The 27,975-nt window shown below is 37.6% G+C and overlaps 1 protein-coding gene across 1 annotated transcript in view; it reads right to left on the bottom strand.

Moving 5' to 3' along the window:
• The window catches only part of Tbc1d5 (TBC1 domain family member 5), a 536,784-nt gene that overhangs the window by 30,792 nt on the left and 478,017 nt on the right, over positions 1–27,975 (bottom strand). Inside the window, 2 exon segments of the mRNA XM_047531151.1 lie at positions 20,237–20,307; positions 20,310–20,399. Of these exon segments, the coding sequence (XP_047387107.1) occupies positions 20,237–20,307; positions 20,310–20,399 (161 nt within the window).

The raw sequence follows: 27,975 nt of genomic DNA, 5'->3' as shown, positions 1-27,975 counted from the left end.
ATAAGCAAGAAAAACTAGTACACTAGTGACATTAACCAGTTGATTTCATAAAACCTCAAGGCAATTAGCCAGACCTTTTTTTTCCATTAATTTCACTTGAAAATGTGTATTTTTTGCTTCCTTAAATTTTTTAAAAATTATTTTATTCTAATTAGTTGTACATTTCAGTAGAATGCATTTATACATTTTGGTAGATCATACACAGAGTATAATCTCTCATTTTTCTGATTATACTTAGTGCCACATCAGTCATGCAGTCATATGTGTACATGAGGTAATAATGTCTGTTTCACTCTACAGACATTTATTTTTGATGACAGAGGACCAGCTTAACAGACAGAAAATGATTAAAGTGTCAATGTTGAAAACATTATTAGTTGGAAGGAGTGTGGAGCCTGAGAAACTAAGATAGAAAGGTAGAGTTGCTTCCCATGACGTTAGAAGCTTGATTCTTGGCTCTTTCTTTTATCCGTAATTATATAATATAGCAAAGAATAAATGACAAGCCACTTTTTTACCTACAAGTGGTTCCATTTCTATTTATAAAGTCTGAGTGATAGTTGAAGGATTGAGGAATGTGTTTAGATTAAGCAATGCCTAAAGGGATAACATATTGGATTCTAAACTTCCAATTGGAAGAGATTCCTGACCCCTCCACCTGCTTCAACCAGAGCTGTCCTCTCTCGGCTCTTGTATCAGGCTTTTGCATTAACTTTCCATGAAAACTTAAACTTAAATGAACAAAAACCCCTTTTTCTACTGTGTTTATGTCAAGACAAATACTTTGTCTGTATTGACATGTGGATTTTAGGCCTGCAAGATGCTCCTCACTTGCTGCAAAACTGAGCAAAAAACTATCTAAGCAAAAATGGAAAATTGGAAATTCATGTTTCTATATCCCCACACCTTCGCCCACCACACGCCATGAGCTTCTTTGCTCTCGGGACTTCTGCACACGCCTGTACATCCTGCACTGCCCAATTTAGAGGGCCTTGTTGTTGTCACAGTCTTAATTACAGTAATGTTCCTGCTCAAGTAGCAAAGTATTTTTAGGAAAAGACCCCTTGAGCTACAGACATCCCTACCACCCACGGGTGGTAGGGCATGAGGGAATTCTGGAGTAGACACACTTGGGTTTCAATCCTAATTTTTGCCAGTTACTAGCTGCATAGTCTTGGCTAAGTTCCTTAGTTTCTTGGTCCCTTCACTCCCATCTGGCAGGACTGGCAGGAAAATGAAATGAGAATACAGTGTGTAGCACAGAGGAGGATAAAAAGTAATTCTTTAAAAAAAATTAAATTAGGTTAAAACAGTGAAATGGACTAAATACAAAGTTTTATGATTCACTGTTGGAAAACAATGATTTCAGGTTTGAAGCCTTTCATGTGGTTTAGCCTAGAAAACCAATAAGGGCTTAGGAGCAAGCACTGTCTGGGTTCCGAACAGCAAATTAACATGCAAGGCAAGAAACTGATAGAGGATTATGAAGTAGGGCGATGAGCAGATTATGCTCTGCAACATCACCAACTTGGAAGCCCTGTAGGAATGAATCAGAGCATGAGGGCTCCTGTACTACTCCTGTACATTCAGCCCTGTTGTAATGATTATGATGGCCAGATACTGGGTTTGCATGCTCTAATACATTTAATCCTCACGTCAAACCTGTGAAGTAGATTCTTTATTTCCTCCATGAAACATGGCCTGCTTCTCTCATATTCTCTGGAAGTGTATGCTAAGGTTTAGACAGCTATTTGAGAACCAAGTGGGCCCACTACTCCCACTGCTTCCCTGTGGACACACTCTTATCTCAGCATCGTTCTCCTAATGCATGACCACATATCTCAGTTTTCTTTCACAGAGACTCACCTATTGTAATGGAGAGTCCTACCCCAAAATTGCTTACTAAATTGTTTTCCTTCAAAACTGTTCAGTATAATTGGCTTTATAGTTTTGTTGCTTGTAGACTGATTTTCATTTTGACTGAATAACTAGAAGAAATGGCTTTTCAAATTTGCTTTTAAAAAGTGGTGTTTCTACCATTTCCTCCAAAACAGAAGATATGTCATATACTTAAATTATTATACAACTCAGTTGCTTATTATATAGATTTTATGTTAATTTTATTAAATGCTTTAACATCTTTCTGCTATTATTTTGCTTAAAGATAGAATAAGCTTTTGTATTTTATTAATTGTTCATTTATTCATTAATTTATTCAACAAATGTATTCATTTGCATTGTGTTAGGCCTTGTGGAAAATACAGGAATGAATTAGGCATGCTACTCTGACTTCTCCAAGTTTATAGGAAGGTATGGTCTGTATATAAAGTCAATAAAGGAGGAAAGATAGTAGAATGGATTGAACGTTACTACCCTATAGGCATATATGATTACATGACCAATGGAATTCTACATCATGTACTAACAGAAGAATGAGAAGTTATATTTCATATACGTATAATATGTCAAAATACATTCTACTGGGGCTGGGGTTATGGCTTAGTGGAATAAGGCTCACCTAGCATGTGTGAGGCACTGGGTTCAATCCTCAGCACCGCATATACATAAATAAAATAAAGGTCCATGGACAACTAAAAATATTTTTCAAAAAGTTTTTAAAAATACATTCTACTATCATGTGTAACTAATTAGAACAAATAAAACAAAAGAGCATTCTATGCAAGAGATGAGAGAAGACCCTTCTTAAGTCTGGGAATAGAAGACAACTTCCAATTGTACATGTGGAGATGAAAGCACATTTTTCTGGAAGAGGTCACATTTTCGAGAGGTCTTAAAGGAGGAATGTCATAGGGACTTGGAACAGCTGCCTTTGCTAAAAGAGTGACTCCTTAGTTAGGCCTGAAGATGCCTGATGGATAAGGGAAAGCAGGATAAATCTTGGCATCTCTGCCTTCACCTTCTGTTTCTTTTATTACCCTAAACTTTGGGTCAGGTCCCTGCTCAGCTCTGCATGTAAGCAGGTTAATCATTTAAGGAGAGTTCATCTAAAGTGTAGTAATAGAAGGTTTATTAGCCCTAAATTTACCTAACCTATCTTGTCCCCCTTTAAGTTTGAGGTAAGATTTGAGACCTGTTTCAGACCCCTGGAGGGGTGCCTAGAAATCATTAGTCTTTGTTCTATACCTTCCGGGAACAGCAAGAAGCAGACATATAACCCCATGAAGAGCAACCACCTCATGGAAACTGAACGGCCCCTTTCCAGGGTCACAGGTCTGACAGATAAACATTCTGAGCAGCAACTAGAAATTGCCCCCTTCAGGCAATAAGGACCTCTCTGGAGCCACCTCAGAACCATATCTGAGACAATGATCAATTAGAACACAGTTTGCCCAAGACTGCTAATTTACCCCAATTTTTCCTCTATTTAAAACTAAAGTTCCAGTCAGCAACCTGAAGACAGGGCTGAGGTGCTGGATCTTACTTTGTCTTCCAGTGTGGCTGTACCGATTAAAGTTCTGTTCCTGCTTTTGATCATACTCTTTCTGGTTGGTTTTTGGGGTGAGTGGTCAGATCTGGTTGGTTGGGATCCCTGGAGTCAGGCCTCTGGCGTAGGACTCTTAAAGCAGGAGGACTTACATCAGAAGAAATGATAAGAAAGGATGTTTTAGGATGCAGCTGCCCAGTACGTAAGAGTAGAGGCAGCAAAGTGTGGTATGTGCGCAAAGAACAAATCATAGAGTTGAGCAGGAACATAGGGGACAGCAGGAGCTGAGGTTTGGCAGAAAGGCTTCCCTTCTCTTCCTTTCCTACTGTATTTTTTCTTCAGATAATTACATTTTGGGGATCAGGGTTTGACATGCAGTGGGGGTTGACATGCTTACAGATGATTATTCTTGTAGCAGCACTGTCTCTGTCCCTGGGCTAATTCAAACTCCAGGGACAGAGTGGGGTAGGAAAGGCACTGGAGTGCAATTCTGCTTAGCTTCTAAGTGAGTGTCCTCAGATCACAGGAGAAGCAGACGAGGGAACCAGCACTGATGCAGGCAGCAGGAGCAGGCTAAGAATAGCAGCCAGCAGACAGGAAAGACACCAGTCTTTCTTGAGCAGATGGGTGAACAAGAAGTGGGAAGTGAAGGAAACGGAAAGTCTCGAGGAGGAGGAGGAAGGCCACGGATGTTCTGAGGAAGCTGTGGTGTACACAAGGGCAAAACACACACAGAGTGAATGAAACCCAAGCCAGAAGCATATGGTAACGGCAGAGGAAGACACCATCAGAAAAAAACGGAAGAGGGGCACAAAGAAGACTTTTTAGGGAGTATAAAAATAAGTGGTATGGGTGTGTAAAGCAGCATAGCAGTGCTGGAGAACAAGCTGTTACATGAATCACATGCCCTAGAATCAGTATACCAGGCCTGCCACTTACCATTTCTGTGACCTAGACCAGACAGCAAAGTTCTTTAAGTCTACAAGAGGGTGATAATAATAGTTTCTGCCTCATATGATTGCTGGAGGATTGAATTATATGAGCTTTTCTAGCTGAAATGCTGTTCATAGTGCTACACACGGCAAATACTTTATAAAGGTTACTTTTGTTGTTGTCAGATTAGGGACATAATACTAGAAAGTTATTCTAAAAAATCACGGATGCATGTAAAAACATAACTCCTAGGATATTCATCACACATGCAAGGGTAGCACACACACATCTATGCACCCTACCTAAATCCTAAGTGTCTAATGAGAGTAACATAGGTAAACTGGTAAATCCATAAACAGAATACTATGTAACCTTTAAAAATGTTCTTGTAGAACCTTTAACAACAATATATACTAATTGGGAAAACAGGGTGCAAAGCAGTAGGTAGGGAATGGTTCTGATTTTGGAAAAAAAAAAAAAAGTGTAGAAAAAAAAAAAAGGTACCAAGAGTGTACGTTGATTATTTGTCAAATGGTAGGATTATAGATGTATTTTCCCCTTCCTTTTGCTTTCCCTCACCCCCAAATTTTCTACAATGAAATTGTATAAGAAAATCAAATTAGTATGCAAATAACAGAGAAAAAGAGGTGAGATGTTTATATTTTAAAATGACCAAAATCGATGCAAGTCAAACTGTAAACAACTCTATTCTCTAAACAACGCTAACTAGCAAGAAAAACAGGTGAAATAACTTGCAAAAAACGTAAATATTTACAATATTTTGCCCAATGTGCAAACCTTGAATAGTACTTTTAGGGTAAAGGGCTTCCTTCTACACTACTGAAGCAGGCATGTCAATGGACATTTTTCTTTATGGGTTGCCTAGCAGATTCTTAAAGGTACTTAAAAAATAGACACTTACCAAATTTCCCAATAAATACAAGTTTTCATAAAGATGAAAACAAACGAATATGAATGAAAATGGTCTTAGGAATGTAGAACTGAAATACTAAGCTCAAGATGCGTAATTTATGCTGTCAGACCTTCATTTCAAAGTTGGAAGTACCTTTAGAGATCATTTATTTCAACTTATTTTAATCAATAAAGCACCTTTAATGTGGCTAGGTAAGTGGGTGCAGTGCTATTCAGGAGGCTGAGTTAGGAGATCAGCTGAGACTAGGAGTTCAGGGCCAGCCCAGGCAAAAGAATGAGACCACATTTCAAACAAAGCAAATGCATATAAAATACATAAAGTATATAAAATACATACATATATGAAAAACATACACACATATGTATGTACTAAAGCCAGGCAGCTGATCAACAGCAGAACTCACTCTAGCAGGCTTCCTTCTTTCTCAACCACTGAGGCTCTGTGGAGTCCCACCCTGAGACAATTCCCACACTGGAACTGTCTGGAGAGGACGGGTTTTCACGACAGCATTGAGATCTTTCTACACCTGTGATCTGCTGTAATGGTGATGCTGCTCCTTCCTGCCAGTTCCAGCCCACAGCAGAGACACCAAAACCAAATCTCACAGTATCTTGTATGACTTTTCACTCCTTTAGTTTCTTTCAGCAAACTGAAGAAAATCCACTAAAGACTACTGCCTGGGTGCCTGTTGATAGATGAATGAATAAAGAAAACATGGTATATATACGTAATGGAGTATTATTCAGCCATAAAGAAGACTGAAATTATGTCATCTGCACGAAAATGGATGGAACCAGAGATCACAGTGTTAAGCAAAATAAGCAGAGTCAGAAAGGTTAAGCATCATCACATGGTTTCCCTCATGTGGAATCTAGGAATGGTTTCCCTCATGTGAAATCTAGGAAAGAGAAAACCAAAAAAGTTGAGGGTGACTACTAGAGAAGAGGAAGGGGAGACAAGGGGAAAGTCATGGTGGTACATATGATCAAAGTATGTTATTTTCATGTAGGAATAGGCCACATGAAATCCATTACTTTGTATAATTAAAATGTACACCATACACAGAATTTTATTGCCTCACAACAGGTAAAGTTAAAAAGTGCTTGCCTTAGAAACTGGGGTGGTTAGGTGAGTCCTGGTTAAGGATTTCACCAGTCTAGCTCCTCTTTGATCCTTCAGCTGGCCCTAATGGATGGTGACCATCCCCATTCCTCCTTTGCCATGCTGCAACAAGAGTGGCAGGGCAGGTCCACAAGGGGAAGTATGCGGGAAACCGTAGTCTTCTGTGTACAAATTCTGTCTACAAACTACAACCTGACTTAGGGCATACCCCTGGGGTTGACCAGTTATATATCAAATCCACATCCTCTTCATTGGTTTACATGTGAAAGAGTTCCAAATCTCTTTTTGAAGTCAGGTATTGGCAGGTTAAAATAATTAATTCATATCACATGCTTGCCATAGGGGATATTTTTATATTCTGATATATGTATTTTGGTTTTCATACATGGTTTATGGTTCATAATTCCTTCCCCAAGGCAGGCCATGGAAATCAGAATTTCCCTTTTTCAGTCCGGTCACAAAATACTAACATTCTGCTGCACAGAGCCAACAAGAGTGCTGAGTCTTGCAGGACTTCCTGGGGTTCCCCTGTCTATTAGCATTAGATATGCAATGAAATCTACCCAAACCATAAAGGGCAGGGTTCAGAGAGCTTCCAGGTAGCTGAACACATGCAGGATCCTGGAGAGTGGTAAACCCTGATAAGTTCTGGGGGATCCATGTCCTTTCTTCCATACCTTGCCCTTTGCATTCCTTCTTACAACATCCTTTGTAATAAATCAGAAAAATTAAACAAGTTTTATGGGCTGCTTGACCAAATTAATTAAATCCAAGGAGAGGGTTTCAGGAACCCTGAGTTATATAGCAGGTTGGTCAAAAGCACAGGCAAAACCACTTGGGACTTGCAACTGGCATCTGGGAATGAGCCCTCCGCTGTGGGATCTGATGCTCTCCCTAGGAACTGAACTGGAGAACACCCAGCTGGTATGTGCTGCTGTGGAACTGCTGGTTTGCTTGCCAGTGGGGAGGACTTGCCACACCTCTTGAGGACACAGAAGACTGCCATGTTGACTGCAGCATGAAAGCAGAAGAAAAACAGAGTCCAGCCCCACCAACGGAGATGGATTGTAAGTATTTTAAAAACAGAACGTTAGGTTTGCAAAATTTAAAATGAAGTAATTTCTTTTTTTATTCAACTGCTCCTTATAATTTTTCCTGAGGCAGTAAAAAACGAAAAAAATCCTAGCTTCTTATGCCACTTTATTCTTTGGCTCTACCTAATAAAGCACAAACTTCCCAGTGCCCAATTGTGACTAGTTCCTTTTTTTTTTTTTTTTTTTTAATAGATGGCACTTAACACAGCCTCTGTGCCTCAGTTCTCTCATCTGTAAGATGGGAGGTAATTTCAGCAGTGACCCCACAATGTCCTTTGAGGATTAAAGAAACCAATGCATGTTAAAATTCTCAGATGAAAGAAACACAAGGAAAGCACTCTATAACCCTCAGCTCTTAGCCATCATCTACAAAAAACATGTTCAGATGAGGACATATTTGAAGCTTGCTTTATCTGGAGAAAATCTCATTCCTAATTTGATATCCAATTGGTGTTGTACTAATTCTTTTCAATCTTTAATAAGCACAAAATCACCTGGGGATCTTGTTAAAATGTGGGGTCTATTTTAATACGTCTTGGGTAGGCCTGGGATTCTGCATTTCTAACTAGATCTCTGGGGGAGGCCTGGGGTTGTGGCTCAGTGGTAGAGCACTTGCCTGGCATGTGTGAGGCAGTGCGTTTGATTCTCAGCACTGCATATAAATAAAAGTCCATTAACAACTAAAAAAAAAAAAAATACAAAACAAAACTTCAGAAAAAAAAAAAGATCTCTGGGGATTCAACAGAAATAGTTCATGAAATACAATTCAGATAGCAAGGATTTAGATGACCCATCCTGTATCCTCCTATTTACTTCTAAATACAGTTTGCAACCCTTCTGGGAAGGTTGTAAAATGCTATCTCCCTACTTAAAGACCGTTTTAACAGATGGCTGCACAGTTACACGCATATTTAGTAAGAGTCCAAAAGACCTCTTCTCAACATGGAGTAGGATGCAGGGAGGAAGGAAGGAGGGTAACAAACTTCCAAGTGAGTTTTCGAACCTCTGTGAATCAGTTCTATACACAGTGGTTCCATTCATTTATTTAGAGCTAATTCTTGAACAATTATGCCTCAACTTATTCTAATGTAAACACAAGAACTTGTAAATTATTACAAAACACATGTGAAATATGAATTTTGTTGGATTAACATGCTATCTTTTATAATTTTTGATAGAGGCTGTGTATAAGTATTAGAGAATAAAAGATGCTTCTCAAACATCAACACAATGAAAAGGAAATGGTACAGCACATCCATAACTTATGGTAAATTCATTCTTGATTTTCTGAAGAAATCTGTATTTCATTTTATTTTATATTTTGGTACTGGGCATTGAATCCAGGTGCACTTTAACACTGGGCTACATCTTCAACCTTTTTTTTTTTAAATTTTGAGACAAAATCTCACTATGTTGCTCAGGGCCTTGGTAAATTGCTGAGGCTGGCTTTGAACTTGTGATCCTCCTGCCTCAGCCTCCCAAGTCCCTGGGATTATAGGCTTGAGCCACCATGCTTGGCTTCTAAAGATATTTTTATACAAAAATCATAATAAGTAAAATTTATTATGAACTTTTAGCCTTTAGAAACATAGTTTTATACCTCTTGCCATTCAAAATTGTGAGCTATTTTAATCTAACTTTGCCTTTCCAGAAGTTGCTTAACAAAAAACAGAATAAACAAAGACGACAAAATAAGTGCCAGAAAGTGCTACAAATTCAAAAGTAAACTGAATAAACTTACAATCCTGGAATAAACATACTAGAAATTGAAATTAAATCTTCAACTAGGACCAACCTTACACGAGTATGATAATACCTTTTTTACATAGTTACCAACATTATTTGTAAAAGTCCTATAACTTTTAAAATAAATAATTGTATGCACATGGTATATCTTGATAACTTCTTTGTCCTACAAAAATTCAAGAGTTGTTAAGGCAATCTCCTGTCTTTTGAATATTTTCTCCGGGAAAACAGGTCTCTCCAAGGAAGACCCACGTATCAGAATCTAAACGGCATTGGTGGAGAAATGTCTCCATCTTTTGGTCTGTGAAGTTGTCATCTCTGTGTTCCATTTTTATAACTAGGCAACCTAACCAATCTTTTGTAAATTCATATCTCTCTCCTTCACCAAGCCAATTAGCACAGATGTGACTCTATTTCACCAGGGTCTTTCTCCCTCTCCACTCACACATACTCAGACTAATGGATGAAACCCACACAGACAACACCAGGACCTCCAGCTACGTTTCTCACAGTGTTGCTGGCTGAGCAAAACCATCTGTGAATTCTCCTTTGCTGTTCCTGCTACAAGTAGGTGTCTGTACAATACCTGACCCTGAAAGAAGGGCCTTGCTTGGCCAGGTTGTTTCACTTATGGCCAAACTAATTGATTCATGTGAGGATGACACATGTCACTTGTACAGTCATTCTCCAAGCTAAATATCCTGATAACATCCCCATAACATCCCCCCATAATACAATGAAGGCAAACAAAAATCTGTATCTTGCAGCAAATCCAAGTGGAGAATCAAGCAAGGTTTAAGAAGTACTTTGTTACAATTGGTAATGGAAACAAGTGTTGAAATAGCCTTAATAGTTCTTATTTTTTAACATAAATACCAATTCTGAGACTTTTTGAAAGAAAAAAAAGAACAGGTGAGGAGGAGAATTATCTGGCTTATTCACGTCAATCATACTTTTGTTAATTCATTCCTTAAACTAATTTATAGAAACCCCATCTCTCACTAAATACCAACAATTCTTATTAGCTTTTATAAATAATTGGAAATGCCACTAGCCCTAGGGAACACCAGAGTAAGACCTGATACAGCTGGACACATGCACAGCACATAAAACATCTTGCAACATCACTTATTTATTCCTAAATGTTTACTGAGCACCTTTGAGAGAAACCAGTGCCTGCAAGAGCTCTTGGCTGAATACAAGTAATCTCTGCCACTGGAAGCAGGGGCAGAGATCTGCAGGCTAAACAGCACCCTCCACCTCCAGACGCTGCATTACTAGGCTGGGAAGGGTTTGGAATCTGCAGCCTATCTAGAGCCCCTACCACCTCCTGACAGTACTGAAAGCTTTCGGATGGGAGCAGGGAAGGTGCTTTGGCTGATGCTGGAAGGAAGGAACTGTACTGAGTTTTGTGGCCACGTGAATCATTTGAGTCAGAAGAGACAGTGGAGGAAAACAACATACAACTATGAGAGCACACTTGCTTTGAGGGAACTACACATTCCTGAAGGGCTGGGAGTAGCTGAAGGGAGGAGGATGAGGATGCTCAACAGGGCAAGATCACCCAGGGTCCAACAGGCCATGGCTTCAAAACTGAAGGGTTTATCCTAGGGAGAAAAGGAACCTTGAAATTCTGATGGAGAGTGAGAAACCGAGGCAGACATACTCAGTGTATGGATGTATGTGACCATTATAAAATGAATTTCCTCTAAAATTCTTAATTAACATGGAACTATTGTTTACCGAAGTGAGAAAAAAAATATACAACGTGTAAAATTTCTATATTCTCAATTCTCCAACACTCAAAATTCAGAATCTGCATGCCAATTCGGTATAGAGTCAATTCTGTTGTAATGCTTGTTTTGACAATGAAATTGTTCCAATGAGAATGATGTATTGGGAAAGACTGAGACAACCTGAACTTCATGTTTGTTTACGTACCATCGCATCCTTAAGAAAAGCTAGGGGACCACAGAAAACTGCATGTAGCTGAACCCAGGAATACAAAAATTCCTACATGCATATACCCCAGATATGTGCCAGCTCTCTTGACTCATGATGGGTCTTATGGGCTGGACCCCCTGACCCCAATCCATCAGATTCCAAATAACTCTTTCCACCACTTCACAGTAATTCACAAGCTATTATTAAACTCCAACCTTGTTTCATGTTCCACTGATGCAGTTCACTTAGTGTTGTGCCCCAATCCCATGCATGAGTCCTGTGGTGTTATAAGCACCATTAGAACTAATTATTCTGAAGATAGTTTTTCATCTGAAGATGAATACGTTCCTGACAACCAGATTTACATTTTTTCCACAAAGGTAACTGTAGAAAAGCTTTAGTCTAGACCTCATGGCAGCACTCAGAGTTAACTGAACAGAAGCACCACATAAGCTCTGGCTCTCTAGCAATTAATGGTGATGTTCCCTGTGTCTTTCTTCCCAAGGAGGCCTTGCAGCCTTAAGTCTCCACTTGAGGTGAACCTCATCCAGCTGTGGGGCAAGGGGCTTGATGGATTTAAGGGTATGGCATTATCTCTTCCACTGATAGTTTTAGAAATCTTGGCCAATGAGACAAACAGAAGACTCTGAGTGGTTCTTAAAAAAATTTTTGTCTTTAATGTAAGATTGCTATATTTAGGAATAAAAAAAATAGGACATTTAAATTTGAGAAAAACAACAATTTTTTAGTGTTAAGTATGTCTCAAATGTCCATGGTACTTATACTAAAAAATACTTGTTTATCTTAAATGTAACCAGGTATCTTATATTTTACCTGGCAACTCTATTTTAAGGAGATGCCCCAGGAAGATATAGTCTTTCTTTGCTGGATGTTGGTGAATGGATATGGTGCTTATAGTTGTTGCAGTTGTCTTGCATCCAACTTGGGGAAAAGCCTGTTGTGTATAGCAGGGCAGAAAAATGGCAAGAACAAGGGTCCTTAAAGATAGTGATGAGCTTCTAAATCAGTGGTTTTAAATCAGCACTACACATTTAAATAACTCGGGGAAACTGAACAATTACCAATGCCTGGGCCCCATTTTGAGATTCTGATGCATTTCTTCTGTTGCCTGCAATGCTTTAAAACTCCCTAAGTGATTCTATTGTGTAGTCATAAATGAGGATCCCTTTGGATTTATTTATATTAATAACTTTCATTGTTACTGGAATCAGTTTGAGACAGAATTTCTGTTGTATGTAGCTTAAAGAATCCTAAATAAGAACAATGTCTCTAGAGTGAAATGTAAGGTCCAGCATTTAAATATTCTTCAATTAGAATAGCTTGGAAATTTAAATCCTAATTCCCAGAAAAAGTATTAGGCCTGCTCATTCATTTTAGAGAATAAGATCAGGCCTGTCCAACCTTCAAACCTAATTTTAAAAAAAAATTTATTTTATTTTTTTGGCAGGGCTGGGGATAGAACCCAGGGCCTTTTGCACGTTAGGCAAGCGCTCTCTGTCAGTGAGTTCTACCCTCAAACTCAGTTGTAAAGACCTTTATCAAAGGTGTTAAAAAAAAAAAAAAGTAGTTTGGTCATAATGAAGATTGAGAGTTGGTGACTTTGCTCAAATACTAAGAAAATAATCACCTCATTTACCCTGGGCCGTAAACAGATATAGTTTCAACAATGGATGATATTAAAGTTTGTTGTCTGGGGTCAAATTTAACATTTCCATAATTATAAATCATCATATTGTGCTAACTGGGCTGATTTCATTCTTATTTTCTTCTTTTTAATTTTTCTTGGTATTTTAAGGAATACGTATTTTGGTATGAGTACTGAATGAGAGTTGCATGCAGAGTGCACAAATGTGCTTCAAACCCAAGAGACTGCCTAGAACCCAGACTGAGAATGTCCTTCAGGTGAGTAATATGACAGCATTTCTTGTTGTGCACTCTAAACCGATGGGGCATTATTCTGTATACAAGGCTTTCTTCAATTTTTGAGTACACATATGATGTGGGCAGGTTACTGATATATTTTACAAGGCTTTCCTTGTCAAGGGAACCCTTGAGGTACCTGAAGGAACACAGGGAAGGATTCCAGTAAATGTTACCAACTGTCTTCCCTTTTGGCTTCCGGGAACATGAAGGTGCTACAAATCAAGAGGTAAGAGTGATGACCCGGAGATGAGCCTAGATGCTGGACTGAAAGGCCCTTTCAGCAGCACGGATAAGACTTGGTTTACTTCATGAGATCAGGCCATGTTTAAGGGTTTATCACAGAAGAAAAATAAGAGAGGAAACTAAAGCAGAGCAATGATAATATTAAAGGTGACATAAAATTGGGAAATATGACCACCAAAGAGTCTAGTTCTGGGTCTATAAATGAATGATAGAAGCTTCCCCTCTCACAACTGCTTTGCAAGACAAAACATTTTCTTTTATTCCTTTCTCTCATTTTCAAATAAAGCCTATGATGATTTAGGATTTAATATAAAGTCAATTTGTTATTGACTTATTACAAACATCATATACTGAGTTACTGATATTAAAATTCCTATTTACTGACCAAAGTAACTTTGGAAAATGACATTTTGACTGGAATGATGAGGCTATAGATAGAACAGTTGGTAAGAATTCTGGAGGAAATCATCATCTCAAATAAAAAGGATGCTTTGGGAATTTGATTATTAACTTTTGGTGATCCATATATTTAAAACATTAAAAATTCTTTAGCCATATTACAATGTCAAGGCTAAAAAGGGTCTCTTCCTCCCAGATATTTACAAAAAATTGTTTGTGACCAACTGTATTTTATAAGCAGACCAACACCCCATGCCAAGGTCAAGCTTATGTTAGCCAAATCCACTAGTCTAGTCAAATACAACTATAAGAAAGTTAATCAGATGCATTTGTAATAACAGATATGCTATGTAAAGGATTAATGAGGCATTACAACAAGAACTCAGAGAGGCTGCTTTTGCTAAAGCAGCAACTCTGAGGCCTGTAGGATAAAGTTTGGCATCTCTGCCTTCATTTTGCATCTGTCTCCTTTACTACCTCTAAAACTTTGGGTCACCTCCTTGTGCAGCTCTGCATATAGGCATGTTAATCATTTAAGGAGTGTTCTCTAAAAATTGGTAGTACAAAGTTTATGAGCTCTAAATTTACCTATTCTATGTCATCCCATTCCTGACTGAAGCCAGATGTGTAGGAACATTAGACTATGAGTGTTTACAACATCAGACCTCTGCAGTTTTGCCTAGAAGTCTCCAGTCATTGCCCGCTTCCAGGATTACAGGTCCAAGAGACACACATCCTGAATAACAGATGGAAATTGCTTCCTTGAGCAATAAGGATTTCTCTGGAGCTACCTTGCAACACCAGAATGAAAATAATGATCAATCAGAAGATAGTTTGACCAGGATTGCTAATTATGCAGACCTCTCAGCCCTTACATCAATCTTCCTCTATTTAAAGCTAAAGCTCCTGTCAGCACTCTGCAGACAGGATCTCACTCTGCCTTCCCAATATGGCCAGACTGATTAAGTTCCCTTTCTTGCTTACTATCCAAGTGTATATCATCACCAATGCCACAAGACAGAAAAGTGATGAATTTTCCCCAACAACTGCAACCCCCTTTTCACTAACTTAAGGCATTCATTAACTTTTAAAGCATGGGATTAGGAAAAGTCGTCCCCTTTCAGAGCAGGACATGGAGGGGGTATTTCCTTTGTGCAGAGGGGAAAAAAAGCAAAAGTGGCCCCTAGAACAGGGTATGCTGCTTAGTGAACACAGTGTGGCTGGGATTTGCCTCCATATCCCGCCTCTTTCTCCCAGGCATCAGGTGTGAGGTTGCCCTCAGACTGCAGTACTTCCAGGTGAATTCCTGTCACAAGGGCCTTGGGACAGGAAATAAGGAGGAATAAAAGCAGAGTTTGGGGAAAGAGAGGAAGCTCTGGCAAAGGTGCCCAACCTCCCACTGACTTCTGTGGGCACAGGACATCAGCTTAGTTATAAGGAACAAACCTAAAGGAGTTCCTTAGCCTTAAGGCTTCAGGGGTAAAGTGAAGGCTACTGGTTGACACAGGTCTCCTTCCTTAACGGTTCAGTAGGTCTAGAAGTCCTCTGATAGGCCTTGAATTCTTCTGGATTAAAACTATAACCTCTTGAGAAAGCTAATGCAGGCGTTTTAAAGAGTAAATGATGGGATGCTAGAAATAAAAGTTCTGAAAGCAGGCAGATATTGTAGGGAGGATGCTAATGACATTGGTGGGGCTGGGAGAGAGCATTACAGAAGCCACAATCTGGCCTCTGGCCTTGGCTGATTTCCATCTTCACAGGATTAAATCAAAGCCCTCATTTCCCTCTAGGCCATGCACATGTGCATTTTAGGTCACAAATAACTGTCCCCAAGGTAATGTGGCATTGAAAGAATACATAAACATCAAGTTTCCAGAAAGGTCACTGGAGGAAGCAAATGTTATCAATGACACATTTAATTTAGCATGATTCAAAACCACAGGAATTTCTGGCCAAGCATTGTAAATATATCTAATTGTTTCACTTGAGTTCTCCCTAAGCCATCCACTATGCCTCCTGGGCAGTGTCCAGCATGGGCACAATCTGGCATCTTTGCATTTTATGGAGATGATGAAGATGAAGACAAATGATAGAGGAAGAAGGCCCAGCATGAGAAGAATGGGTGTCTTATTTGCCTCAAAGGGCACTGTCCTTACAGTCAAGGTGCAGTACTCCACTGCCTGGGATTTTACTTTCACAGGCTCCCTGGATGTTTTGGTTTAAAATAAATTTATTGAAGCATAAAGAAGCAAAAAGGTTGGTTGTAAAAAATGTTTATAAAAGCTAAATTGAATGCTATACACTGTAAAAAACTGAGAGCTTTTGATGATGTTCCCTTTGCTGTTCATGTTATTTTTACATGAACTGGATGAGGTGATGAGATGGAGACCAGAGGAACCCTACCACAAAGATATAAGGTCTACCTTCCCTGACCTTGAGCTGATTCATTGACATACTATGAACAAGGTTTGAATGACTAGCTAACTGTCATAACTTGGTATTAGATTAAAATTCTTATCATGAGATTTAAAAGAAGCTACAAAAACTGATGTCTGAGCTCAATTTATATCTGTTTATTTCAGTAAATTATATCAAGTGGGAATGTGATATAAACAGTACTGTATTTTAATTCAGTTATCATTAACATTATTGGCTAAATGATGAGATTACCAATATGAATTTAAGGATTGAAAGATCCTAAATAACTAGACAAGTTCTAGAGGTTAGCTTTCAATTCCATCCAGAAACGCATTAAAAAAAATTCACTGCGATCGACACTTTCCACATGTGTTCCTAGGAAGTATACACATCAATGACTTAAAATCAGATAACTAGGAAAATTCTGGTGTCCTGGCAAAGGCCCTCTGTTCCATTCTCTTCTAATCACCAATCTAACTCAAGTGGCCTGAAAATTCACTGCTAAAACGTGACTGATTATAACAAGACTGGTTCTTTGTAAAAGAAAATGTTTCACGGGAAGGTAAGATAGACGATTCTGTCAGTTACCCACTAAGTTGTTAGTTGCCTTATCATATTGCCTACAGCCTTTTCACATAGTCATGGGTTTCTCTTAACCTTTCCCCTTAAGAAACTGACTTAGGAGTGGGCGTGGGGATTTAATTCTAGCCCATGGGATGAGAAAGAAAGCCTACTGAGGAATTCCCAAATACAGTCTCTAGAAGGTGTGTATGTGTGTGTATCTTTAATGCTCATATTAGCATTTAACCATATGTCTCTTGACTTTTAAATTTAGCTTAATTACTTAACTTTCCTCTTCTCCAGTTTTACTATAAGCCTCTTATTTTCCTTATACAAATATAATGTTTTAAAATTCTAGTTCCTAGAATATGACCAGAAGTAGATTAGGTAATGTTCAAGTTGTCTCTGTTTCCACAGGAAGTAAGAGTCCACTTTCTTTTCATTCACCTGATACTTTTTGTTATTCTGTCATGATAAAGAATAGACCAATGAATATTATAAGTCCTATTAGTATGACTATGGTGTATGCTCAGACTATTGAGGGCAAAGAGCATGGGTTATGAAAACACAGGGTGAGACCTTCAGAAGCACTATGAGCCCTTGGGTGGTGGGGTCCTCATTATGCATCCAGTCTTTGGTAAGGATTTCTATCTCAGCCAGTTTTTTGATTTTCTGTCCTTTCTAGAAGATTCTGAATCATGGACACTTTCAGGTCTTTGCAGATTGATATATAATTATCACAAATGTAGTGGTAATACACGTGTATCACTTCCACTCACAATTCACTGGAGAGAACTAGTCACATGACTGACAGATCACAGGGGATAAGGAGGTACAGAGGGCTGGGGAGATAGCTCAGCTGGTAGAGTGCTTGCCTCGGAATCACAAGGCCCTGAGTTCGATACCCAGTACAGCAAAAAAAAAAAAAAAAAAAAAAAAAAAAAAAGGAGGTACAGAAATGGCAAACAGCACTGACTAACACATGCTATTTCATAAAATAATAAAACTCTTATATTATTTAAAAAAAACCATGAGCTTTCTCTTGAAAATTTCTGCCTACTTTCTCCCCACAGGTTAGGAAACAAATTTTGAATGATCACTTCCACTCTGTCTCTTGGTTCATAGCACATCTATGTAGGGAATTGGATGTACCCTATTCCTATTTTTGCTCAACTTCTCAATTTTATGTTAAAATATCACCATCAAGAGAAGTAATTAATTTATGTTGTAGACTAATTCATATGCTACAAAAATATAATAGAATGCAAATGAAACATGTCTCCATATGCCTTTCTCATTTGTAATTCCTTTATTCTGGCTCTTCACATACATGACTCTTCACACACATAGCTCTTCTAATTTATTATGCCAATGCATTCTATTTTTGTTGTAATTTTTAGTTATTATTTTAAATGTAAGTCACATATGTAACACTTGAAGAGTCAAATGGTTCTACAAGGCCTGTTATAAAAGACAGTTCCCTCAACCCCACCCTCCACTTCCTGTTGCCCAGAAGCAACCACTTTTAATTTTTACTTTTTTTTTCTTTTTGGTTTGGTTGCTTTTGTTTTCCACTTCTATACGTCTGGTTTGAATTGTTACTTCTTAATTTTTCTAGAGTATTCTCCACTATTTTCCTACTATGGAAGGAGATTTAACTGTACCACCATTATGCTCCCTCCTTTTCCTGTGTAAACATACAGTTCACACATACCCCATCTGTATGTGTGCCTAAAGAAAACTTCCAATCTCCTGCCTGAAGGGTTGGGCATATTGGTGTCCAGGGAAGCAAGAGGAGGAAACTGTGTGTATATGTGTATGGGGGTGGTGTCCTCAAATTTAGGACTCAAATATATTCATCACCTCTTTTCCAGTAGGGTAGTCCCATGGTGGAATGTGCCTGATGCTCTGTTTTATACTTCTCTGGAAATTAAACTTCCAGTCTTCTACTTGAGTGGGGAAAGAAACTGGATTCTTCTTTTGATGAACTGCCATCCTTTCAGTGCTCCCTTCATCCTGATTCCCAGTTCCTGAGCTCCAGGAAGATTTAGTCTTGCTTCTTGGGTTTTACCTGCTGCTGAGTTAGGGCTGACCTTTGAGGCTACTTGCTTACCAAATACCATCTGCTTTACATTAAACAAACTTTTTTGCTGCTGTCTTCTCTCTTGTTTTCTTATTTTTTCAGGGTTAATCTTTAACTACCTTTATTTTCCTTGCAGTGGAGTTTTAAAGGGAGCAGAGTTAAATGGTTACACTTTTATAGGTGCCAGCTTTAAACAAAAGTTCTATTGCACTCTTTTTTAAATTATAGAATTATGGATTCTGAACAATGAAAGGTTCTGAAGATAGCATGTAGTGAAATCGTCCATTCAGAGAGCAAAGTGTAGTCATGTACTGCACAATGACATTTTGGTCAATGACAAACCACATCTATCACACTGGTCCCATAGGGTTATATCAGTTAGTGATATCATAGCTATTTAAATGGTACAATTACATTCAATGATGTTCACAGAACAACAGAATGGCCTAGTAATGTATTTTTCAGAACACAGCCTTATCATTATGTAATGTTTAACTGTGTATTATTTAATTTGCAGATGCAGTAGTTGAAACACCAGGAAGCTGATTATCTTACTGAAGGACATCCAAAATCATAAAGATAGATACGATGATATTATTTATTCTATATAGTTTGAATTATCATCCCTTTAAGGTTTTATAGTTTGTTTTTCCAAATTTAGGACCATTTTAATTACAGCAAGATCCTTTATACTGTCTTGTCTCCCAGTGAGCAAATAAGTTCCTATTAGTATATCAGGTCTTGAACTAGCCATAATATGTGGTTAAACATAAAGTTCTTATGAAGTTATTTTTAACAACCAGATTTTTAAAGAAGTTGATATGCATTAGATATTAACTTCATTAGATATGCATTAGATATTAGATTAGTCCTATTTAGGAATGTATAAATGGATCTTACAGAGCAACTATCAAAACACTATAACTTAAATGAAGTTTATAGCTTTTAAAAAAATTATAAAATAATACTTATTTTCAGTTTTTAAGAAAGACAAAATGGAAAAATTAGCTTGGTTTATTTAAAATGTCATAATCTCTCACTGATTTAATGTTATTTGTTAAATTTCAGAAAAAAAAATGGACTTTGACAAAAATGCATTTGTAGAGGACAGAAGGACAGGCCAGGAATTTGGGAAAGATTCAACTCATTTTTAATAATGCTACTTTCTTTTCCCAGCTAATAAAGAAAATAGCCTTAAAATATTACTAAATTTTACTGATAAAACTAAAATACTTTTGATAAAATAATGTTTTAGTTCATGAACGTTTTAAGAGTTTTATAAAAGTGGGTATCAGAGAAACTTTTGTAAATGCAGCACCCTAAAGCAAAATGAAGGATAAAAAACAAATAAACTGTCCTTAAACACTTACAGATTCTTTTCTGCCCATAGTTTTGCTGTGTGAGCGTGACCGGGAGATGTTGCTAAAAAAGGAATCTTTTTAGTAGCAGATGAAGGTGGGGAACCAGTGAATTCTCTTCCTCCAGGCAAACTCTCAATGCTTGGAGATGAACTGATGTTTTTAGAACTTTGCCCTGTAAAAGAAATTGAGTAGCAATAATGAAACTCTAGACCTTTGAGTAAAATACTGAATCTACTGCTTTCATAAATGATCAATTATGACACCACAAAGTCAACATAGAGAGCTGTGGACTATTCAAATCATGCATTTTTATGTATCAGAATAATTACCGATTTTTAGAACAACGAAGTACCATTATAGTTTTCTATATGTAATCTGTGCTACAAAGTTAATGCACATAATTTTTTTTTAAATTTAAAAATCCAATTTCTAGAAATCAATGGTTAAATTAATTTTCTCTTCACTAATGGAATAATTCCTCAATTACAAAAACAGAATCTATTATACTGTATGTTACATTATTAAGATTAAAAAATACAAATTCTTCATTGAAGTTTTTTAGAAGAGTCTCTTTCCCATTTTTCAATTGCAAAACAGATGGAAAAATTAGCATAGATGGCAACCCCAGCCTATGGACTACTGGAAATGGGAAAGTCTGGTTTACAGGACCTTTTTCTAGACTGTGCCCTTGTTAGGGTAAATCTGTGATCCCCTGCAGTACCTTTCTTCACTGAGAGAACCTGGACCTATAGAGCTTCCTCAAACATAAACAATGGCTCTAGTAAGTCCCCCTGAGACTGTGGCTTGGTGTGGAAAGCCAGCACAATTGCACAATGGGAATACTCTCATAGGGTGGCAAGGGGACTTAATGACCTAGCCAAATACCTGGCATGCATTCAGTCACTAGCAAATGAAGGCCTAATAAGTGTCAGATGCTTAATGGGTACAGGAAGAGAGGAGAAACGGAAACTTTCAAAAGTCTTACCCCTCACGGTCTATTTTTTGGTGAGGGGACATGGTCAAATACATTAGTAAAACAGACACAATTTTATACGGTAGTAAGTGCCATCATGCAGAAAAACAAATCAAAGATGTGAGTGCTAAAGGAAGTGTTGCAATTTTAAATAGAATGGTCAATCAAGGAAGGTGTCACTGAGAATTGAGGTACACTGAAACTCGAAGTACCAGGTTTGTATAAAATATGAAGTAACAACAATGGCCCCAAGGCAGACCTTTGTGTGTGTGCAAGGAACAAGGTGGCCAGTGTAGCTAAAGCTAAGAACGACAGGGATTGGAAGGAGGTGAGGGTTGGGAGCAAGTAGGGGATCAGAATAGGTGTGGATTTGTGGACAATGCTGAATGCCTTTACTATGAGAAAGGAAGCCATGGAACATCACTGGAGGATTCAGGAGAGGAATGACATGGCTTGATTTACATTTTAAAAGAATCACTCTGGCTGATGTGTTGAGAATAGAATTGGGGAGACAAGGGAACGGTAGACAAGGGCAAAAATTAGGGAAACTAATTTTTGCTACTTCAGATACCAAGACTGATTACAGCTCAGATTCTGGACAAAAATGATTGGATTTGTTACGGCTATAAGTGGAAGAAAGGAGTCAAGTTTAACTTCAAATTTTCAACCTAAGCAAGAAATATGGTAGAGTTCCTACTTACTAAAGTAGGAGGCAGGCTTTATAAATAAAATCAGTAGTTCAGTTGCAGCCCTGCTGAGCTGAGATGCCTAATCATATATTCAAAACTAAAGATCTCATAAGTCTGGCTTTTAGAGAAGAGAGCTGAACTAGTGAGATAAATTTGGAAGTCAGTAGCATATAGATTGTATTTAAGCCATGAGGTCATCAACAGAGGTAAGGGGCACAGATAAAAAAGGGATAGAGAAAAGATGGACCTCTGGGGAATGTTGAGGTTTAAAATTAAGGGACAGAAAGTAGAAATAATTATCTACTCCCAGTCTTCTGTAGTGGGTCTCAAGACAGTTCTATCCCGTGGAAGCCTCCTCTGTATTAGACACTAGGGATTCAGATTGAGTTTCTATCCATAGAGAGTTCAGAAGCTAGGGACAAGGGGGCAAATGATAAATCAAGAATGATGAAAGAATATTTTTTTCTCTGGAGAGAGCCACTGCCTCTCCCTTGGCTGAGAGGAGAGAGTGGAGGCACATTTCGCACATTTCACACAGAAGGGTAACAGACTTCTCTTTAAGGAAATACTTGCTGCCTCAAGAAATACGGCTAGCTGACTGCCTCTAGTTGTTAGGTTGTCTAGGAGCTACCTCAGGTTTTGAACCAAGATCATGCTCTCGGTGTGGCTCCTAGCTAGTGACTGGAAGCTGGGACTACCCAGTTCCACCCAACACAGAACTCTTCTGGTCGGAAACCTTAGCTGCAGATTTCCCTGTCCAGCTAGGTCTGCATTGTGGCTGGGAACCATCCCTCTGCCCAATCCTCTTCTCTCCTTTTTTCTTTCACCAGTGTTATTCCCCAATTAAACCTTTCGTACTCCTAACTCCATCTCAGGGGCAGCTTCCTGAAGAATCAAAACTATAATGAGTGATACTAGAGCTGAGCCTTCAAGGATAGTGGAGGGCCCCTGGGGTTAGGAAAGGGTAGGGAGAAACAGGCCTAGAAGCATTTTATGCTTATGTCAGAGCCTAGAATATGAAAATTCTACCCTGGCCTTCACTTTTCCCCTTCCCTACTCTGACTTTATGTTTCCCACATACTTCCAGGGTTCCAGGCCTTAACTTCTCTGTGTTACCCATTTATGGCAATAATCTCTACAGCTCAGGGTCTGAGAACACTGAGCTGAAAAGGATCTCAGGAACCATCTAATAATTTATACCATTACATGTAAATACATTCTCATGGTAAACAGATTAAATGTGAAAGCTACCTTTTAAGAAAAAACCTTTAAAAAAAATGTACACTAATTTTTTAGTATATTTAGAGATGCATGACTACTACCACTAATTTTAGAACAATTTCATCACCCCCAAATTAAACTCCATGCCCATTAGCAATTATTCTCCACCTTCCCATAGTACTTGGCAACCATTAATTTACTTCCTGTCTCTTTGGGCTTGCCTTTTCTGGATATATCATATAAATGGAATAATACAATGTGTAGCCTTCTGTGACCACATATATTTAAAGGTTCACTCATGTTATAGCATGTATCAGTACTTCATTTTCCTTTTTATTGCCAAATAATATACCATATTTGATTGATTCATTAATCAATTGATGGACTGCTTATATCTGTTTCTTAAGTAATGCATAGTACTGCTATGAACATCCGTGTGTAAATTTTTGTGTGGATCTATGTTATCACTTCTCTGAGGAAGATACCTTGGAGAGAAATTGCTAAATCAATATAGTAACTCTTTTTGAGAAACTGCCAGATTCTTTCAAAACTGGCCATACTTCTTTATTTTTTCATCAGTATTGTATAAGAATTCTAACTTCTCTACATTCTTGCCAACACTTATTACCAATTGTCTTTTTAGTATAGCCATCCCAGTGGGTGTGAAATAGTATCTCATTGTGATTTGATTTGAAATTTCCCAAAGACTAATGTGCTTATTAGATGCTGGTATATGTTCTTTGGAGAAATGTTTATTCTAATCTTTTATCCATTTTAGAAATTGAGGCATTTGTCTTTATCACTGAGATACAAAAGTTCTTTATATACCCTGGGTACAAGTTCCTTACCAGATATATGATTTGACAAAAATTCTCCCATTCTGTGCTTTGTTTTCACTTTCTTAATATTGTCTAAGGAAGCCTAAGTTTCAATTAGATGAAATCCCATTTACCTGCTTTTTTCTTTTGTTGCTTGTGCTCACATCTAAGATACCATGGCTTAGCCCAAGGTCATGGAGATATATTCCTAAGTTTTTGTGTAGTTATAGTTATAATTCTTACATTTAAGTCCACAGTCCACTTTTGTATATGGTATTAGGGACTTCATTCTTTCATGTGTGCATTTTCAGTTTTCCCAGAACCATTTGAAAAACAGATTGGTCTCAGAAACTCGGTTGAAAACCAATTTACCACAAATGCTAAGCATTTATTTCTAAATTATATATATGATTATCTTCATGCTAGCATCACACAATATAAGCAGTTTTGAAATAGATGTGCAAATTCTTGATCTCTGTTCTTTTTCAAGATTGTTGGGGGGGTACTTTGCATTTCCTATGGATTTTAGGATGAGTGCTTTAAAAAGTACTGGGATTTTGAAAAGGATTATGATAAATATATAGATCAATCTGGGTAGTGTGATATTAACAATATCAGAGAAGTAAAAAACTTTTATAATTCCCTGTAATTTTTATTAATATTCTTTATCTTCATGCATTTTCTAATTAACATCTAGCATCCTGTTTCTTCATTTGAAGGATTTCCTTCACTGTGTCTTATAGGGCAAATTTGCTAATAATGAATACTCTCAATTTTTATTTATCTATGACTGTTTTAATTTGTCCATTTTCAATGCTGGGGATTGAACCCAGGGGCACTCTACTTACTTCTGAGCTATATCCCCAACCTTCTTTATTTTTCATTTTAAGGCAAGGTCTCACTAAGATGTCCAGGATGGCCTCGAACTTGCAGTCCTCCTGGCTTTAGTCTCCTGAGTTGCTGGGATTACACAGGTGTGTGTCACCGCACTTGGCTAGAGAGGTACATCTTTAGGTAGTTGCTTATTTCTAAAAGGTAAATTTATATGAGTACAAATGCTATGCCTAAGTACGTGTGCATTTTAAATGATTCTGAATTGGCTTCTCCTACGATTGACAAATTATAAGTCAGCTAAGGGATCTTAATGTTCATCATCTTTGCAGACTGGATATTTTATAGATGCACATATGTGTACTTATATGTAAGTAAATATGACACGATAATTATATGTACTTATGTATTACCTATTCATCTACTTACTTATTTGGCTAAGTGGATAGAGGAGGACTTCACTATGCTAGCTTAAAGTTTCTCTGCTTATTTTACTTTTAAAAACTAGTTTGGGGTTTCCTTCTATATTTTGTATATGTGTGTGTGTTTCCTTTTATGGCTTCCTGCTTAGGAAGGCATTTCTTTCCCTAAGATGAATACTGAGATATAATTTAGGTACTTACTATAAATTGAGTTTTTTTCTTTCATGAATTTCTCATTGCTCCTCTCTCCTCCTTAAGCCAATGGTTTTACTGCCTCTGAAGGTGGTGGAAGATAGAGCTAAACCAATAGGAATGTTTGCTCAGCTCTGAATGTCAGATTACTTTTGAAATTCTACATAACAGAAGATAAACCTAAGAAGCCAGAGCATTTTGATTCATAAGAACATGTTTTTTTCACAAAATGAAATGAAAAAAAAAATTCCTTATTTTTCTAAGTTAACATAACTGAATTCATCTGTTCCTTAGAAGTTTGGATAATCTATCTATGAAACTCTCTGGAGTTAGTGATTTTTCAAAGGCACTACTATGATGATCTTTTGGATTTTTCTGTCTATTTCTCTATTAAGGTTTTCTACTTTTCCTTGGGTCAACTTTGACTGGATCATATTTTCCTTTAAAAAGTCATGTACATGGTAGTCAGAATAATGCCTGTGCCCTTAATTTTCAAAGCCTCTGAATATATGACCTTGAACAGCAAGAGTCTCTGCAGGTCTGTTTAAGGACCTTGAGATGGAGAGAATATCTTGGGTTATCATGATTGTCAGTCTAATCCATGAATCCTTAAACTGGAAGATAAGGGCAGAAGAATGACTCAGAGATATACTGAAGAAGACAAAGGAGACAGCTGAACCATGAAACAGACTGGGTTTGGCATTACTGGCTTTGTAGGTGGAGAAAAAGGGCCTTCAGCCAAGAAACATGGCATCCTCTAGAAGCTGGAGACTGTCCTTAGTTGATAGTCAAGAAGGAAATGGGTTGTACACTTAAAAGGAACTGAATTCTGCCAACACTGCAAACCAACCAGGGAACAGATTCTCCTCTAGAGACTTTTGACACCTGGGTTTTAGCCTGGTGAGATCTTTGTCAGACTTCTTACATACCCATTGAACAATCAATCTATATTTACCAAACTACCTAAATTTGTGGTAATTTTTATCAGCAAGAGAAAACTGTCCAGAGTTTCAGCTTGTATACAGTAAGTACTCATTTACAATAAAACACCCTTTCTCTGTATTTTTAATTATATCATAATTCTTATTTTGTATATTTTAGCACTTCTTCCTTTTTGGAGACAAAGTCTAAGTTGCCGAAGCTGGCCTCAAACTTGCAATCCTTCTCCCTCAGCCTCCCAAGTCACTGGGATTGCAGGCATGTGCTATCATTATGTGGCTCTCTCATTTCTGATCACTTACTGAATGTTGGTTACTATACTTTTGAAAGTATCACCTTTCAGTTTCATTGACATAATCTGTTTTAAGTGCTGTTAAATCTCTTATCCTTTTTCATCCCTTTACTTTTGTTAGACATATTTTGATGTTCTTGTTCTATCTTATTGAATCATACACTTAGATAATTATTTTACTGTCTTACTTTCTAACAATTGCATTTCCTCTGTCATTTTATCTCAATCTCTTTAAGGGCTTTGATATTCGGTTTTCTTGTTATTACTGACTTCAAAAAACATTTGAAAATTTGTTTTTGATTTCTTTATTAAATAAAGATTTAGAATAACAATTTAACATTTATAAGTAGTGGGATATGTATAGAGAATAAATATCTGGGGGCAGGAAGGAAGTTGGTCTGTTGGTAGATCTGAATTATTTCAGATCCCTGAGATATCTGTCTTATATTCCTGTTTGAATGCTAGTTTGACTGAAAATAAGATTCTAGTTAAAAAAATTTTTCTTGCAAAACTTTGGAAATAAACTCAAATGTCTCCAGGTCCTTAGTTTTGTGAAGAGAAATTTGATGTCTATCTGATGTTGACTTAGACACAAGCTGCGCCCCCCGCCTGCTTTTTTTGGTCCTCTCTGGAAACCTTAAGAGTTTTCTCCTCATCCTCGAGGTTCTGTAAATTTTTTGTGGAGTTCCTAGAGATGGGTCTTTTTAACTTTTATCCTGCTTGTCAGATTTTTTTCCAACTCCACACCAATAACTTCCTTCAGCTCTGGGAAATTCTCTTTATTACTCCTTTGATTACTGTATTCTACTTATGATTTCTAGACTCTCAATATCTGACATTGTAGTTCAAGTACTGAGTTAATTTAAAATTCCAGGTAGATTCATTTAAATTTTATTATACCCTTGGAAAAAGTTTGAATTTTGTGAACCATTATCACTTTTTCATTTTCTTCCAAAATGAAAAAGGAGTTGTAAGTAATTATATCTGCAAATCTTACAAAATTTTAGTTGCCTTGGACATTTTCTGAAATAAAATAGGGGTACTTATAAGTAAATGTATTTTTAGAGCACCAGAAGTAATAATTAAGACAGAGGTGTTAGTTGGGTTCCTTTAATTCCCAAAACCAGAGAGGTATTTGAGGGAAACACATAATGGTGCTACCATTACACCCACTACCTAAGCAGGTAGCAGCCTAGAATCCTTATTATGGGATGAGTGCTGGGATAAGGTACCACAACAGACCTTGAAGTAGCTGCTCTTATTCCCTCTTTACCAATAAGAGGTTAAGTAATCTTCCCAGGGCATCTTGCAAGGCAGTGATGGAGCCAGAATTCAAACCCAGGCCATGCTGGGCAAAGTCACACCACCCAC

Source organism: Sciurus carolinensis, chromosome 17 (assembly GCF_902686445.1).
Source record: "Sciurus carolinensis chromosome 17, mSciCar1.2, whole genome shotgun sequence".
Taxonomy (NCBI): Eukaryota; Metazoa; Chordata; class Mammalia; order Rodentia; family Sciuridae; genus Sciurus; species Sciurus carolinensis.
Note: the sequence above shows the minus strand (reverse complement) of the source record. Positions and strands in the feature narration are given on the sequence as shown.